The 14,981-nt window shown below is 42.7% G+C and overlaps 1 protein-coding gene across 1 annotated transcript in view; it reads right to left on the bottom strand.

The window, feature by feature from the left end:
* The window catches only part of rimbp2b (RIMS binding protein 2b), a 122,405-nt gene that overhangs the window by 19,000 nt on the left and 88,424 nt on the right, over positions 1-14,981 (bottom strand). Inside the window, exons 16-18 of the mRNA XM_060931274.1 lie at positions 13,832-13,946; positions 8,644-8,813; positions 8,038-8,206 (exon numbers count right to left, since the gene is read on the bottom strand). Of these exons, the coding sequence (XP_060787257.1) occupies positions 8,038-8,206; positions 8,644-8,813; positions 13,832-13,946 (454 nt within the window). The remainder of the gene's footprint in view (positions 1-8,037; positions 8,207-8,643; positions 8,814-13,831; positions 13,947-14,981) is intronic.

Genomic DNA, 14,981 nt, shown 5'->3' on the forward strand with positions numbered 1-14,981 from the left:
GAGAGCCTCTTCCTGCTCATGTTTCAACGAAAACTCCAAGTCTAATTCTTCTAAAACTGATTCCAAAGCGGAGTCAAACGCGCGCTGTTCACTAGCCGTAGCCATCTTTCCTGTTGCGCTTTCTCCAGCGTCGCGCAGCTTTGTCGTCACTCCTGCAAAAGCCCGCCCAAAGAATCCAAACAAAAACCTTGCGTTGTGATTGTTGGGCACGATTTGATGCCCGGGGTGTTTTGTTGATATGGTGCGAGGCTAGACCCACTCGCAGGCAAAAAATATTTTTGGCCGCTAGGCGGGTGGGTCTAGTTTACTAGGCTAGTCTTGTATTCTTCTAATAGGAAATGCGAGATCGTTTCAGCTATTTTCAAGATATTTTCACTTGTTAAGATCTCATTTTTTTTGCAGTGTGAATGTCAAAAGAATCATGAATCTTATATGGGAAATAACATGGATGAAACAGGACTATGATAACACAACACTAATGACCAATGCACTGGTTATGAATTCAAATCCCAGGAATGGAAGATAGTCAGGGGAGAGTCGGATGATTTGGCTTCGCCAAGTTGACGCAAGAGTGGACCCCTTTGGCTTTTTTTTTCTCAGCCAAACAAAGTTTGTTGGATGTTTTTATTTTACCAGTGATGTTTTTTCTTTATCTAATTATAACTGTAATTGTTTAATGAAATCTTCCTCTACCTTCTAGTTAACACACAGTATTGTGCGAAAGTCTTAGGCACGTGTAAAGAAATGCTGTCGACCAAAAATGGCTTAAAAATAATGAAATGAAATGGTTCAACATTCTAAAAATTACTATAATCAGTAAGCCATAATAAATGAAACAAAGTCAATATTTGGTGTGAGACGATTTTGCTTTAAAAAAAAAAAAAAAGTATTCTCAGGTCCAATGAGTGCAGTTTTATAAGGAAATGAGCCTTTATTATGTTTAAAAATTTTTTTTTTTAATCTGAAAAGTGCTCTCTTATGGAATATCGGTGGTGTAGTGGTTAGCGCTGTCGCCTCACAGCAAGAAGGTCCTGGGTTCGAGCCCCGTGGCCGGCGAGGGCCTTTCTGTGCGGAGTTTGCATGTTCTCCCCGTGTCCGCGTGGGTTTCCTCCGGGTGCTCCGGTTTCCCCCACAGTCCAAAGACATGCAGGTTAGGTTAACTGGTGACTCTAAATTGACCGTAGGTGTGAATGTGAGTGTGAATGGTTGTCTGTGTCTATGTGTCAGCCCTGTGATGACCTGGCGACTTGTCCAGGGTGTACCCCGCCTTTCGCCCGTAGTCAGCTGGGATAGGCTCCAGCTCGCCCGCGACCCTGTAGAACAGGATAAAGCGGCTACAGATAATGAGATGAGATGAGAAGTGCTCTCTTATGGGATATGCTGCTCAGATACAAACTTTTTTTTCTGTAACATTTAATTTTGTGCTGGAAAAAATATGAATGTTTGGAACTCTAAAATGTTTTTGTAATGTTCTGACTTGATAATGTAGAAATAATAAAATAGAAATCTATAACAAAAGTTTGTATGAAAAAAAAATTAGGGTGCCTACAGTAAGACTTTTGCACAGGACATTACATTTTATTAAATATGTTTAAATAATTGTAAATTCAGCAAGGCAGTACAAACAGAAATACAAATACAGTGCACATCCCTACATTGATGTTACTGTATTGTTGTGTCTGTGATTCATTTAGATGATTCATTTCCATTCGTCCTGATAAGTGATCACCTCCTCTCACACATGACTCACCATTCATGCTCACAAACAGCTCAGATGATGGAAATAAGTTTTCATGAATGCATTTCAGTGAGATTATAGCATTGCCTACTTTGACAAAAAAAAAAGGAAGAAAAAACCCTCAAATATATAGGTATCCATATATAGGTACAGTGGTGCTTGAAAGTTTGTGAACCCTTTAGAATTTCCTATATTTCTGCATAAATATGACCTAAAACATCATCAGATTTTCACACAAGTCCTAAAAGTAGATAAAGAGAACCCAGTTAAACAAACGAGATAAAAAATATTATACTTGGTCATTTATTTATTGAGGAAAATTATCCAATATTATATATCTGTGAGTGGGAAAAGTATGTGAACCTTTGCTTTCAGTATCTGGTGTGACCCCCTTGTGCAGCAATAACTGCAACTAAACGTTTGCGGTAACTGTTGATCAGTCCTGCACACCGGCTTGGAGGAATTTTAGCCCGTTCCTCCGTACAGAACAGCTTCAACTCTGGGATGTTGGTGGGTTTCCTCACATGAACTGCTCACTTCAGGTCCTTCCACAACATTTTGATTGGATTAAGGTCAGGACTTTGACTTGGCCATTCCAAAACATTAACTTTATTCTTCTTTAACCGTTCTTTGGTAGAACGACTTGTATGCTTAGGGTTGCTGTCTTGCTGCATGACTCACCTTCTCTTAAGATTTAGTTCATGGACAGATGTCCTGATGTTTTCCTTTAGAATTTGCTGGTATAATTCAGAATTCCTTGTTCCAACAATGATGGCAAACCATCCTGGCCCAGATGCAGCAAAACAGGCCCAAACCATGATACTACCACCACCATGTTTCACAGAAGGGATAAGGTTCTTATGTTGGAATGCAGTGTTTTCCTTTCTCCAAACATAATGCTTCTCATTTAAACCAAAAAGTTCTATTTTGGTCTCATCTGTCCACAAAACATTTTTCCAATAGCCTTCTGGCTTGTCCACATGATCTTTAGCAAACTGCAAATGAGCAGCAATGTTCTTTTTGGAGAGCAGTGGCTTTCTCCTTGCAACCCTGCAATGCACACCATTGTTGTTCAGTGTTCTCCTGATGGTGGACTCATGAACATTGGCTAATGTTAATGTGAGAGAGGCCTTCAGTTGCTTAGAAGTTACCTTGGGGTCCTTTGTGACCTCGCCAACTATTACACACTTTGCTCTTGGAGTGATTTTTGTTGGTTGACCACTCCTGGGGAGGGTAACAATGGTCTTGAATTTCCTCCATTTGTACACAGTCTGTCTGACTGTGGATTGGTGGAGTCCAAACTCTTTAGAGATGGTTTTGTAACCTTTTCCAGCCTGATGAGCATCAACAACGCTTGTTCTGAGGTCCTCAGAAATCTCCTTTGTTCATGTCATGATACACTTCCACAAACATGTGTTGTGAAGATCAGACTTTGGTAGATCCCTGTTCTTTAAATAAAACAGGGTGCCCACTCACACCTGATTGTCATCCCATTGAATGAAAACACCTGACTCTAATTTCACCTTCAAATTAACTGCTAATCCTAGAGGTTCACATACTTTTGCCACTCACAGATATGTAATATTGGATCATTTTCCTCAATAAATAAGTGACCAAGTATAATATTTTTGTCTCATTTGTTTAACTGGGTTCTCTTTATCTACTTTTAGGACTTGTGTGAAAATATGATGTTGTTTTAGGTTATATTTATGCAGAAATATAGGAAATTCTGAAGGGTTCACAAACTTTCAAGCACCACTGTAGTTGGCCTAGTGGTAGCGTGTCCGCCTCTCGATCGGGAGATCGCGAGTTCTACTCACAGTCAGGTCGTACCAAAGACCATCATAAAAATGGTACCTACTACTGTCTGGCAAGGCACGTTGCAATACAGATGTGAGTGGGGAGTCAAACTCTCGCGGTTACCAGAGGACCAGCCCTGCACCGTAACCCTAGCTATATAATAGGCGAGAGGCCGAGGGCTATGGAAACGGAGATCGGCGCCGCCCTATGTGCCACATGGTGTGGGAAGGGACTTGACTTGATATATAGGTAAGCTACAGTATGAGTTAGCTCTCAACAGTTCATCTAAAAGAGTTGACTCAGTGAACAGCTAATGAGACTTTATTTTCAGAAGGTTAATAACCAGTTTAGCTCATGCTAATCTTACCGTTCAAGACGTTATGTTATATACAAAGGAAAGGAAACGCAGGACCAAGCTAATAAATATTGGCGGCCAGCGGCCTTCTATCTATCCGGGCTTGGGACCGGCACTAAGTATGCACTGCCTTGTACATCCCTAGTGGCTGGGTATTTTACCTAATCTGCATGTCTCTGGACTGTGGGGGAAACCGGAGCACCCGGAGGAAACCCACGTAGACACAGGGAGAACATGCAAACTCCACACAGAAAGGGCCCCGTCGGCTTTGAACCCAGAACCTTCTTCCTGCTAACCACTGCACTACCCAGACTTATTTTTAATTTCATCTCATCTCATTATCTCTAGCCGCTTTATCCTGTTCTACAAGGTCGCAGGCAAGCTGGAGCCTATCCCAGCTGACTACGGGCGAAAGGCGGGGTACACCCTGGACAAGTCGCCAGGTCATCACAGGGCTGACACATAGACACAGACAACCATTCACACTCACATTCACACCTACGGTCAATTTAGAGTCACCAGTTAACCTAACCTGCATGTCTTTGGACTGTGGGGGAAACCGGAGCACCCGGAGGAAACCCACGCGGACACGGGGAGAACATGCAAACTCCGCACAGAAAGGCCCTCGCCGGCCACGGGGCTCGAACCCAGACCTTCTTGCTGTGAGGCGACAGCGCTAACCACTACACCACCGTGCCGCCCTTATTTTTAATTTATCTGTTCTTAAGTTAAGATAAGATTAACTAAACTTTATTCATCCATCGGTGGGGAAATTTACATGTTACAGCAGCTCACAAACAGAAAAGAGTCAGGAATGAACAGTAGCAAAAAACAGAGTGCTATAAAAGTATAAAAAAACGATAGGAAAAATATATATCTATGTATTAAAAAATTCTTCGGTAGTTTTCTTGTTAAAGATGTGACCTGTACATTCAACCTGGAATAAAGATCTAGCTAGGTTCGTAATTTCATTACATTTTCAGCTACATTTCTGTAAAAAAAAAAAAAAAACAACTCCTTAGGTAAATGTTTCACCAGCGGGCGAGGGGTGGACCGAGGGAAAAGCTACAGCTTGCTGATATTTTCAGGGCAACTGTACGTCACCTCACAGACAGCAAAAGCACTAAACATTACAAAGTGGCTCTTTAAATACGGTTTTCTCACTTTTTTTAGATTGGGTATGTGAACATTTTCTTCAGGTGTGTTTGTAATTTCAAAAAAAAAAAAGAGAGACAGTACAGCTAAAATTACACTGGTATCAATCACCATACATGTCAACCTATACGGACTGTCCGGAAATTATACGGATTTTAGCTCATTTCAAGGACGTATGGGCGTATAAACAAAGTCTTACGGATTTTCAGTATTTTCTGACCTAAATTTATTTTGTGTATAGAACATCGTCAGCTGATCGTTGCAAAAACATACAAAAGCTCGATTTATAGACAAAGAACAGTGTGTATGCAGGGGCAGATAACCCAGACTATGTGAAACCGGGTGTTTATTCCTCAAGCCTCGTGCAGTATCGCGACTGCGAGACTTCGCTCGTTCCGGTCATGCGCGCGATCTGCATTTAAACGCGCCAAACGGTCATTGTTCGAACGATTTTCTCTTTGTGCAGAGCAACATTGTTTACACCTGAGAGATTTTGAATAGCTGCTGAGTGAAAGAATGGGAACACCGAGAAAGAAAATGAGATACGGCGGGCGGTATCTTCCTGAATGGAAGGCGACATTTAATGGTGTCATTGTTCAGGCGAAAAATGAGGAGTACGCGCACTGCACAGTTTGTGTGCGAGATATAAAAGTTGCGGCGTAACGGAGTTTACGACGTGAGGTCCAAACTACATCAGCGAAATTTGCACCAGAAACAGAATCAGCCGCAAATGACGATGTTTGCAAAGCCTAAGACCGATGATCAACCAACAAGTGTAATAAGAGCAGAAGTTACGATCTGTAATTTTATTGCTCAGCACAATTTGCCGCTAGCCGTTGCGGACCACCTGACAGAACTGTTGCCGCGAATTTGCACGGACAGTACGATTGCGAAATCTATCAGCTGTAGGCGCACCAAAACAACGCAAATAATCAAAAAGAGCTTGGCCCCCGGGCGGCACGGTGGTGTAGTGGTTAGCGCTGTCGCCTCACAGCAAGAAGGTCCTGGGTTCGAGCCCCGTGGCCGGCGAGGGCCTTTCTGTGTGGAGTTTGCATGTTCTCCCCGTGTCCGCGTGGGTTTCCTCCGGGTGCTCCGGTTTCCCCCACAGTCCAAAGACATGCAGGTTAGGTTAACTGGTGACTCTAAATTGACCGTAGGTGTGAATGTGAGTGTGAATGGTTGTCTGTGTCTATGTGTCAGCCCTGTGATGACCTGGCGACTTGTCCAGGGTGTACCCCGCCTTTCACCCGTAGTCAGCTGGGATAGGCTCCAGCTTGCCCGCGACCCTGTAGAAGGATAAAGTAGCTAGAGATAATGAGATGAGATGAGATGAGATGAGCTTGGCCCCCGAAGCTACACTACCGATCATCCAGCACTGCCGGACGTCGCCATTTTCCTTGATGATCGACGAATCCAATGACAAAAAGACGGACAAGCGACTGACCGTTTTGGTGCGGATCTTCGACATAAACAGAGGGGCGAAGTCAAGAATCATAGACATGCCCGTGTGCAATATCGGCACGGGCGAGGCGATTTTCGACATGCTGGACGAAGTTCTCAGGCAAGTTATATTTACTTATTTATTTATTAAGTTTGGTGCGATTCGAAGGCTATAAGGATTTTATGTTGATTTTATGGATTTCTTCCTCTGATACTCCAGGTGGACGGCGCCCAAAGGGGTTGACATGTATGAATCACGCTTAGCATACTTAGCATCCAGTGCACAGGTTCAGACAGATTGATAAGGAATATAAAGGTGACATATAAAGGTTAAACAATAAAGATAAGGAAAATGAAAAGCAAATTGTTTCAATAATTACAACAATTATTTTAACTACTAAAGCTGTATTGCCCTTCAGATTTTTCAAGTGTAGGTCATAAAAAGAATTCTCCCGACACCCAATTATTTTTGTTTCGTGGAGCGAAAGCTACTGAATTCGAATCACAGACTTCCAATTTTATTAGGTTTTTTTCCATAGAACAATTATTGAATTTATCTCCACATGGCCCTAAATTCTCCGCTATTTTTTCCTGCTTCACCATGACCCAATACAAGATACTACATCATGCATCACGTGGTGGGCTTTCCCTGTTCACGCAAGGCATTGTGGGATACAAATTTGAAACAGGAGAGAAAAATGGAGGACGTGAGTGTGCGAATGAAACGTGAAAGATGGAACAGTAACGGAAAGAAAGCGAGAAGAAAAGACGTTATGTTATATACGAAGGGAAGGAAACGCAGGACCAAACTAATAAATATCGGCGCTCAGCGAGCACCTCGGTGTGATCAGCTGTTCGTTTAGCGACAGAATGATGGAACCGTCAGTGCACGCTCAAAGGTAAGCCTGCACATGCGCACACACACACGGACTTCCTCTGTCTGCTTGACTGAGTGAAGTGAGTGATGTAATGCACATTATTTGCTCAGGAATCCCCTCAAATTAAATATCTTCCCAGCCACAGAATGGCCTGATTTTTTTAGATATTACAGAAATAAAAATATATCACAATGACCAAATTTCAGAGGGAACTAAATTTCATCGATTTTATGAAATCGAAAAGCCGTCTGCTTTTAAATAAGAGGTACAAACAATGGGATGGATGAAGAACAATGTTTTTGTGGCACTTTCACATTGGGATTCGGTTTGGAAAACAAGGAATGGAGTGATAGAGGGTTGAGAAAACCAGAAGGGAAGAGCTCAGAGGGAGAACAAACCTCTCTTGGATTTCCGAAACCTGCGATTTAGCGAGCGGCCGTCTTTGAACCGATCACAGTTGACTTGAAATCAGAAAAGAAAAGAAAAGGAGAGGAGAGGAGGATGAAAAGTGCAAGGCAAGCATAGGATTGGACAGATCATTACTTTTATACCAAAGAGATACGATTCAGGGTCTGAGGATAGAAAAACAAGCAAATTAGAAGATAAAGAAGCAGGTAAGGGATGGTAATCGGAGAGGAAAAGCTAAAAGAGCAGAACAAACGTGAATGTACCGATTTTTTCGACCGGTGTGTTGAGTGGTAAATAGCCCTGTTGAAGAAGCTGGTCCATCATCTCGCCGTCCTCTGTCTCGATCTCAGATATCATGTTACAGGGGACGAGACCTCTCCGGCCACAGACTTCTGCTCTGTAGAACCCGTCTGTGTCCTTCTCTCCAAACACCTACACCACAAGCAGAAAAGAGGAGACAAAACAGGACGCTGCATATCACACAACAGAACAGAATGCAGTGAAAGGGAAAAAGAGATGATGTTGAGATGTGGACAGTTTCGAGAAGTTCCTTTGCCTGAACACCCGAGGAGGAAAAGGTGACAAAATTGGCAGTAAACCAGGAAAAGAAGTAAAACAACCGAGCAGAATAGAAAAAAAAATGGCAAAATATAAAGAATTGAAACAGATAGCCAAGCTTGCTTGATTTTTAATGCCATGATTCTCAAAAGGTGGTGCATAAAATGCTCAATTCACAAAAGTGTGAACGGAGCAATAGCGAGGCATAGGTTCTAGATAGTAAATGTCAAAACGAAGGCATGTGTTATTCTCCAGCTTTTAAAGGATCTACATCAAGCACAAGGACACATAACGAAAACGTCATGGCCCACCTTTATGATCTGGCCCTCTTTAAAGGGAAGCTCTTCGACTGTCGCATCAGGGTTTGGGGACATAGACTGGGGGTCGTAGTCAAACAGAGCTACAAAAATCCTCGCCAGGTTGTCCGGCTCCGACTCGTCAAAGTAGTCTGGTGAGCGTCTGTCCCGTCCTCTGTAACTGCCTAAAAAACAACAAATGCACAGTTCCTGCTACTCTCAGAATCAGAACCAGACTGCCACCACTGTCTTTTAGCATTACCGAGAAATGTAAGTGAATATATGATGCATAATGAATATGTTGTGCAAAGAAAATAACATAAAAACCCTAATATTTGTTTAAAAATAGATATAACAATATCACAAAGTAGCAAAGTATAGAAAAAAAATGTCAAATGAATTTTTCCACTTTCCCCAAACGTAGTTGGTCAGGCAAGAACGTCTTTGGGGTCCCAAGTTTACTACTTTAGTTTTGCACTGGAGGTAACAAGTAATGGAAACTATTAGGGTGTTCACACGGCACATACTTGCATCGATGCTGCACCGATGTATTTTGTTGCGATATATCTTACACCGGTGTAAATTTTGCGCAGCGTTCACACGTCACAACCCTGCTTACTAGAGAGAAGCGTGTTAGCACCGGTGCAGCCCCACTTGCGTTCACACGGCAGTTTCTGCGACCGTGCAATAGTAGCAAAAACTTTATTACTATCATTTCCTTTGATAGTAATAAAGTTTTGATATCATTTCCTTTTATTACTATCATTATTACTATCATTTGCGATAGTAATAATGCGGAAATGAAATATGCGCATGCGTGAAAATGTACTTCTTTTTCCCGGTTGTCATGGCATCACCAAGCGCCAGGAAAACGACGTGGATGAAGACACCAGTGTTGCCAGATATTGCTGATGTTTTCCATCCCAAAATATGTTCAAATCCGCCAAAATGCACTTAAAACTGCCCAATCTGGCAACATTGGATGACACGTAGTTCTGTTGTTGTTGATATTCGCCATTTTGGAAGCGCAAAATACCAGGATGCAAATTATGCAATGCCCGTATGTAATCAACTCTCCTCACGCGTAGCGAGTCGACCCCTGTAGCGTTCAGACGGCCCATTTTATATCGGTGCTGCCCCGCAAACTAGCATTTACTCCGGAGTAAATTTCTTAAACCACCTCCCGAGCAGGGTTAGATTTGCACTGGTTTAAGCAGCTTTCGGGGCTACACCGGTATAACTTTGTACCGTGTGAACGCTCTACCGGGGCAGCCCCGGTGCTACACCGGAGTAAAAGTTGCCGTGTGAACACCCCTAAATTTAAGTTCCAAGTGGAACAATATCATCGTTCACATCGCTCGCAAAAAATTCCACGTTCCGACTTTGAGAAGCTCGGCCTCGTAGGTGCAATTGAGTTCAGGTTGTTCGAAAAAAAAAAAAAGCCTCTGATTTGAGGCGGATATTTACAGAAAACATTTTGAGTGAAATAACCTTCATTATTCTATCCACATTCACTGGATATAAGCAATCACACGCTCTGATTGGCTACTCTACTACTAAGAATATCAGCTCATATCCCATGAGGAGAGAAAAACAAAATGGCGGAGCACATCAAGTCGGATGCATCACTTTATCAAGTATTTAAAAGAAACAGAAATGGTGAAAAGAATATAGTCTCCCCCCCCATATCTCCTGTTCCACACTCCAGCCCAGTCAGTGGCAGTAATGCACCTTTAAGTTGGTTTGCCAACCGCCAAAAAACCCTAAAGAAGAAGAAGAAAATGGCGGACCGTGTTGCTGAACCAACTGAGGACGAAATAAAAACTCTACTCGAAAACAAAACCCCAGAAAATACAAAAAAAGCAACAAAATATGGAATGAAAGTATTTGATGGTAAGAACGTATCTTTTTTATTTTCAAGAATTATTATAATAGCATTTTTCTCAAATTGCTCCTGTCATTTCGCCAATTTGTTTACATTCTAAGCGGAAATTATTTTGTCGGACATTTTGTATAAAGTTTTTCATTTATCAAATTTGCAAAAAATAAAAATGCTCGCTTTCTCAAAATCCAGTGAATGTGGATTGAATAAAACAGTTATTCCACTCAATCTCATCGTACATGTCTTTTAGCCAACTCGGTGCTACGCGTCTCGTCGGCTCATGTACGACTCGATTTCGTGGAATAATTGTTGATTACAGACACTAAACATGTCTTGCTCTGTCAAGTCTGTTAGAGATAAATGGAAAATTGCATTAATCTAACACTCACATGTGCATCACAGAAAAATCTTAAACTGAGAAGCATGCACAGTAACCATGCGTGTAAAAAAAAGAATAAAAAAAGATTTAAAAAAAGCAACAGATTACATTATAAAGCATGCAGCTGCATCCCTCACCATCATCTTGCTGTTAATTGAACATGGAAGTAATCCGTTAATTATTCTTTAATCTTTGAGACACAACAGTTTGACTAATTGGACAAGAGCTATTTCGGTGACAACCAGGAGTCGTCCCTGAATATTTCCACTACTGAAGACGTAATAGCAGCTAAGAAACCACTACGACGTGTCACGGTCAAGAAAAACAGACAGACTTTACAGGTGATGACTCGGGTAAAAGAGGACGCATCATAAACAGTGTTCAGGATGGGAAGAACCATGAGACCATATGAGTTACAGATGGTTCCACCATACTGAAATTAATACCATCTGTACTACAGCACCACTATTTGACCTGCCTTTAAACTCGACTTTTCCTGTTTCAGCTGTTGGTCTTTTTAACAGCTCTGATACACTCTTAAAAATAAAGGTGCAAGAAATAATTGTTTAGAGTGATACCACAGAAGATATATTATTTGGCTGATTAAAGAATCTTTAGCTACGTATTTCTGATTTTCCCCAAATTTGGTCACTTGTAAACTCTCCTCTATCGATCCGAGAGACCTGAAACCAGCCAACTGTATGAGTATCTCCACAGGGCAGTGTAAGCCAGTCATACCCCTTTTCCACCAAATCAGTTCCAGGGCTGGTTCGGGGCCAGTGCTGGTGCTGGTTTACAATTCGTTCAACTTGCGAGCCAGCTGAGAACCAGTTTGCTTTTCCATAGCTCGCGGTGCCACGTCATTACGTCGCTGTATACGTCAGTTACGTCGCTACGTTTGCTTAAACCTTGGCGCGAATATCGAAGCAAAAACAACACGGAAGAAGCAGCAGCGGCAAGAACAACAATAATGGATGACTTTGCGTTTGTACAGCTGCTGCTTCTTGTCGCTTAAAAATGGCGATCTTCCGCGGTCTTGTTATTGTCGTTGGTCTTAACAACTCCGCCTCCCCGCTGACGTAAGCGGTTCTTTCCTCTGGCCCAGCAGAGAGTTGGTGCTAGCCTGGCCCCCGGTTTTTCTGGCCCCAGAGCCAGTTCTTTGTCAGTGGAAACAGAAAACCCGGTTCCAAACTAAGCACTGGCCCCGAACCAGCCCTGGAACTGCTTTGGTGGAAAAGGGGCATCAGAGGAAAGCGCTATCTACCCTCTTCCACACACATGAGCTCGCGGACACTCACGATTGGCCGGTGAGTGGCAGTGGAGAGGATGTATACCATCCTTCCTACCCAGACAGCATGGCGAATTTTGTTCTCTTGGCGCCTAGCCACGGAAGGCTGTGGCATCAGGGTTCAAAATCGCAATCGACCCCATGCTACAACAAATGCTCAGGAGCCTCAGGAGTTTGTCACCGGATACCAGTACCCAGGCGCAATTTCAAGTCGACAATTGACCTACAACATGTTTTTCAGAGGCGAAAATCCACACAGATACGGTAGAACCCAAGTTCAGGTCAGGAGTGAAGCTACCAGCTGTACCATTGTGCCACTCGAGGACCACCGTGCTATGAAGAAGTGGCTACAACAAAACGTCGGTTAAAGAGTCATCAACCACACAGTTATTCATAGGCATGAGATCGATTCTTTAAGGAATCAAAATTCCACAGATTCCCAACCCTGTTCCGGGAGAACGACCTGTCCTGCACATTTTAGTGCTTTCTCTTCTTTAACACACCTGATTGAACTAATAAGCCCTTCTTGAGTTGAGATGGGTGTGTTCGAGCAGGGAAAACTTAAGACACTATCTACTCCGGGACCAGGTTTAGGAAACTGCTGTCTGTGGCATTGCATATTTTCTGGAACCTTTATTTTTAAGAACGAAGTAACACACACAATGCAGGAGGACGTTCATGCAACATAAGCCATGAATCACAGTGCAGAAATGCCAAGGCAGGGTTAGAAAGGGCACTTCTGGACAGGATGGGTAAGAGGAGGGAGAAAAATGGTGGAGATGGAGGGAGAGAGGGAATCAGAAAGGAAAGCACTGCTTGGGCTTTAAAGACCACATAGGAGCACACAGGAAAGGTGAGGGCAGTCGCACTATTCTCACTATCGGCACTCAACAGAAAGAAGCTCAAAAAATAAAATAAAATAAATAAATCAAATGTATGGAGGGCTGAAGCGTATTTTACACACTGCAAATTCTGAGCCGTCAGCCCTCCAAGCACTGGTTCTCCTTAGCTCTTTGTTTAGGAGCCAACAGCAACCCATAACTACAAGCTTCTGTCTGGTTTAATGTCTGGTCTTATCTTCGTTTGTATCTGTCGCTCTTTTGCACTGCACGTACCATATCGTTCCTCTGATCGTAGTGGTGGGCATTTCCTGCGGCACGCTACACTGCCATAGTAAACATCATCCTTGACAGGTGAGAGGTTCCCCTCACTCCCCTCACTGTTATTCTCCATTGTGATCTCTAAGGAAACACCAATCAGAGCATTACAGCTACACCTCTCTACTCACCACTTGTCTGATCATGAAGAGGCATGGAAGCAGAGTGGACATGTAGTAGGATCAGTTTGCCTCGTACATGAGTGCTAACCTTTAGCATCATGAGCTGTTAGAAGAAAACTGATCCCAGATCTGCCATCAAGTGCTACATATGAGTAAAACAGCAAGGCTGGAGCTGTTCTGACTGATTAGCATATGAGCAGATGGCGCAGTCAAACAGGATACTCATCAGTAAATCAAGCAGTGCTGTTCATAGAGTCCATGTCAATAATGACATGCCGGTAAACACATAACAGGGGAAAAGTTCATGACAATGGAAATCTTAAAGAGAAAGGGGATGGGCAGGGCTTATCCCACAAAGCACGTGACCTCACTAACCAATGGAAGGAACCATCATGGGCCTTCTCTGAGGCGGAGGACATCCGTGACTCGTCCGATGGCTGGACTGTTCCAGTCGATCCGAGCGTCCCATGGAGGAAGAGTTCCCTAAAATCTTCAAATGTAGACATTAAAGCATTCAGCTTATGAAAAAGCAGAATTATAAAAATGACGCCACACCCAGAACTAAACCCAAATATAAGCAGGTATGTTATGCTTTTACAAACGATAGTCTAGCTATATGCTTACTGCTAGTGATATAAAAAAAAACAAAAAACAAGGAGGATGAACTCATCAGAAACATTGAACAGAAACATTGAAAACAAACCCCAACAACAACATGGGTAGGGTTTCAAACCAGATGTTTAGCTAAAGACCATTTAGGTTTTTGTTCAGGAATTTTGTCTGTGACTTGGTGTAAAGGAATAGCTTAGAAACATCGTACTGTAGATTTCTTACCATTAAGGAGTAAGAAATCTACTGATCCATCATTAATATGTCTCTGCACTTCAAGACTGGTTGTGAAGGAGCATGGAAGAGTTAAATTTCTGTGTGTGCGCGCTGCATGAACAACTGGTAAAGCCTGATCTCTTCATGCTGGACTGTCGCTGTGATACGAGAGGCTGCTCACAATCCATAGGAACAAGAAACACTCAGAAATGGCCTTTAGGTAATTGAAAAAAAAATCTACATGTCCATAAAAGAAAACTCACTTCACATTCTAGGAAGGAATTCACATGATACAAAAAAGCCAAAAAAAACCAAAACAAAAACAGCTGACCCAACCAATAAATGACCATGAAGCATTTTTCTGAAACTTCTAAACATTTGAAAAAATAAATAAAGAAAAGAAAAAATACAGGGAAATGGACCCATTGAATGAGGAGGCAGAACAGTGAGAAAAGAGGAATGGTTTTACTGCTTGTCAACGAGGGGGCAAAGCAGTTGGTGGATGACGTGGAGTGAGAGATGGAGACTGGAAGAGGAAGAAGAGGAGGAAGAGAAAGGGGGGGGGGTTGTAGACACACACCAGAGGTTCATCCACAGCTCTGTTGAGTCTGGCCACAGAGTGAGCCCTAATGTCCCTGTTATAGCTCCTGCCAACCTCGCTCAGCCTGCTCTCGCTCCGGAACCTGTGCCGAGGCCGATG

Source organism: Neoarius graeffei, chromosome 10 (genome assembly GCF_027579695.1).
Source record: "Neoarius graeffei isolate fNeoGra1 chromosome 10, fNeoGra1.pri, whole genome shotgun sequence".
Lineage (NCBI taxonomy): Eukaryota > Metazoa > Chordata > Actinopteri > Siluriformes > Ariidae > Neoarius > Neoarius graeffei.